The sequence below is a fragment of the Athene cunicularia genome, assembly GCF_003259725.1.
Source record: "Athene cunicularia isolate RWA chromosome 11 unlocalized genomic scaffold, athCun1 chr11_part1, whole genome shotgun sequence".
Classification (NCBI taxonomy): Eukaryota; Metazoa; Chordata; class Aves; order Strigiformes; family Strigidae; genus Athene; species Athene cunicularia.
The window spans coordinates 17,549,207-17,551,710 of NW_020799113.1; the positions used below are offsets into that span (position 1 = coordinate 17,549,207).

Genomic DNA, 2,504 nt, shown 5'->3' on the forward strand with positions numbered 1-2,504 from the left:
GGCACAGCCCCGGGAGGGGCGCCGCGTACCCCTCGGGGCAGAGCCCGGCCTCGCTGCGCGGCCTGCCCGCGGCTCCCGGCACCGGCTGCGCACCCGAGGGAGGAGCGGAGGAGGAGAAGCCAAAAATAACAGCGGAGGGAGAGGCGCCTTCCCTGCCCACGGGGTGGGAGCCGGGACGCTGCGCTGTCCTTCAGGGGAACGACACATTGATAGCCCTGTCCTCCTCCTCCTCCAGCTACCCAACGCCCCACCTCCCCGGTGGGCCCCAGCGCTGACCCCACCGTGCTGCCCGGGGGAGCCTGTCCTACCCCGCCGTGCGGTCCCCTAGCAGACACGCCCTTGAATCCCAACACCCAAATCTTTCACCAGCTGAACCCCCCTGAGCAGCAGCCTCTCCCCTCACGGGCACCTTCACTGCCCAAGTGGGATACACCAGGGTGAAACTCCCAAGCGCTTTGATTTTGCCACATGGGGTGCTCCCTGAAAGCACGCACCCAGCAAGGGTGAGTGGAAGAGAAACTCAGGTCTCTGCTACCTCCTCCATATATAGCGAACAGATTAGCTTCAGGGAGAAAATCTTTACAGGACATGAGTGGGTGATGGTCCCCACAGCAACTCGCCCTGTCATTCCCACCTGGCTCTGGGAGCCAGCACGTTTTTTGCAGGGTAAGGCCGGGATGTCTGGGCTCATTTAACCCCATTATCCCTTAAATGCCTGAACTCGGGAGTTGCTTCTTAAACTGTCAGCCTGGTTTCCAGAAGTTCTGGCACCACCAGGCTTGCTGACCCTGGAGGTGACTGGGGGTGCTCCCTGCCCCCCAGGGCCTGACCCTTTAAACCAGAGCACCCAGGAGCGCTGGCCCAGATTAACCCCTTCAGGGATTTATTGCAATTATGTTTTTCCTTTGGCAAACAAATTAGTTTATATTGTTTTTATATGTATTTTTAATATGTATTAAAATATATGTAAACATATTTAGAAAATACATATATATATATATTTTGATATATAAAATATTTTATAATGCTTTCTACTTTTGTTTGAAGTTCATTTCCCCAGAGAGTTTGCACAAACCAACTGCCAAGCCAGAGTGACAGCAGCTAGCACATGGGCACAAAGTCTGGCCCCAGGCCCACGCCAGCTTCTCGCCAGCTGGGGACAAACAGGGGAGCTGCTGTTACCCCTCTGCTCGTGGGAGGCCACCTCTGCAAGACAAATGCAGCCTGGCCAGGAGGCTGCTACCTGAGCCTGAGTGAAGGAGATCCAAATCCAGCTCCTTGCTTTTTGCTTGCCACAGAACCTCTCCTGGACTTGGGAAAAGCTGCTTTACTCTCACTGCCTGTCCATTTAGTCTGTCAGAGGGGCACAGTGGAGTTAACAGCCACACCTGGCTCAGAAAGAGGTGGGAGATTATTCAAGTATTGTTACAGGAAGGACTAAACCAGAACACCCAGCAGAACTCAGCAGCTACACTGACACCACCATCTTCCCCCTCTGGCAGGAGACTCGAGGATCAGCCCAGGCATCCCTACCTGCCTGCAGAGCTCCGCATCGCGCTGCTCTGCTTTTGCTAAAGCAGAGTCCCAGAGGTCTCCTCCGTCAGCACTGCTCCCACAAACGGTGCCAGACGCCCTGCTTGCTTCTTTCGGGAGCTTTCCTCCTTTGCCCACTGCACTCTTGGACAGCAGCATCCCATTAAGCCTGCTGGATTTGCCTGGAGAAGGAAACCACATCATTAATCCCTCTCCCCTCCTGAGCAAGAAGACGCTCCTGGATGCTGTTACAGATGCTGCAGAGTTACTGTATTCCTCAATTAACTTATCCTAGGACACCTTCCCAAAATGAGTTCCAGGGAAGGGAGGGTTTAAGAACAGAACTTCCTATACTGATCAGTAATTACTACCCCAACAATCTTTGTTTTCACTACTCCCTGTCGTTAAAGCAGATGAGTGCTGGCCGGGACCCACCAGTCTTGCGGTGCCGTCAGCCACAAGCTAAGCAGGGGGTTCAAGCACCCCGCTTTCCTCCATCCCTGACGGGCCACGGGCACAGCCCCAGCCGGAGGCAGCCCTTAACCCATCCGAACAGTCCTTTCTGACCACCTTACGCGTCCTCACCCACCCGAGTGATCAAGTGGCCGAAGCTGGGTGGGCATCCAGCTGCCGCCGCGGCCACCAGCCGCCCTGGGGCGCGGGGACCCGGAGGCGTCGAGGCTCGGCGAGACCCGCTCCGAGCTCCTCAGCGCTCAGCACCCGGCCTCGCCGCGGCCTCCCGTCCAGCTCTCGGCGCCGGGCCTGGGGTCAGTACGAGAAAAGCGGCAGATATTCACGGGGAGAGGAATGCCGCTCGCATTTCAATCTCTGTGCTTGCAAAGAAGCAACCTGGAAAAACATGTTTTTGTGCCTAATCTTCCTGAGTAGACAGTGACTACTGATTTCTCAGGACCATCTAAAGGGAACTGGAGCTATAAGGTATTGCTAGTTCCAGGTGGAAAAAAAAAAAA

At 55.5% G+C, this 2,504-nt stretch overlaps 1 protein-coding gene across 5 annotated transcripts in view; it reads right to left on the minus strand.

The window, feature by feature from the left end:
• The window catches only part of FBXL8 (F-box and leucine rich repeat protein 8), a 35,110-nt gene that overhangs the window by 4,556 nt on the left and 28,050 nt on the right, over positions 1-2,504 (minus strand). For 3 of the 5 annotated variants that reach the window (XM_026856876.1, XM_026856877.1, XM_026856873.1), the window contains exons 1-2: positions 2,123-2,324; positions 1,534-1,715 (exon numbers count right to left, since the gene is read on the minus strand). In XM_026856876.1, coding sequence (XP_026712677.1) covers positions 1,534-1,553 — 20 coding nt within the window. In that variant the 5' untranslated portion in view covers positions 1,554-1,715; positions 2,123-2,324. The other 2 variants (XM_026856874.1, XM_026856875.1) reach the window with 2 other exon arrangements.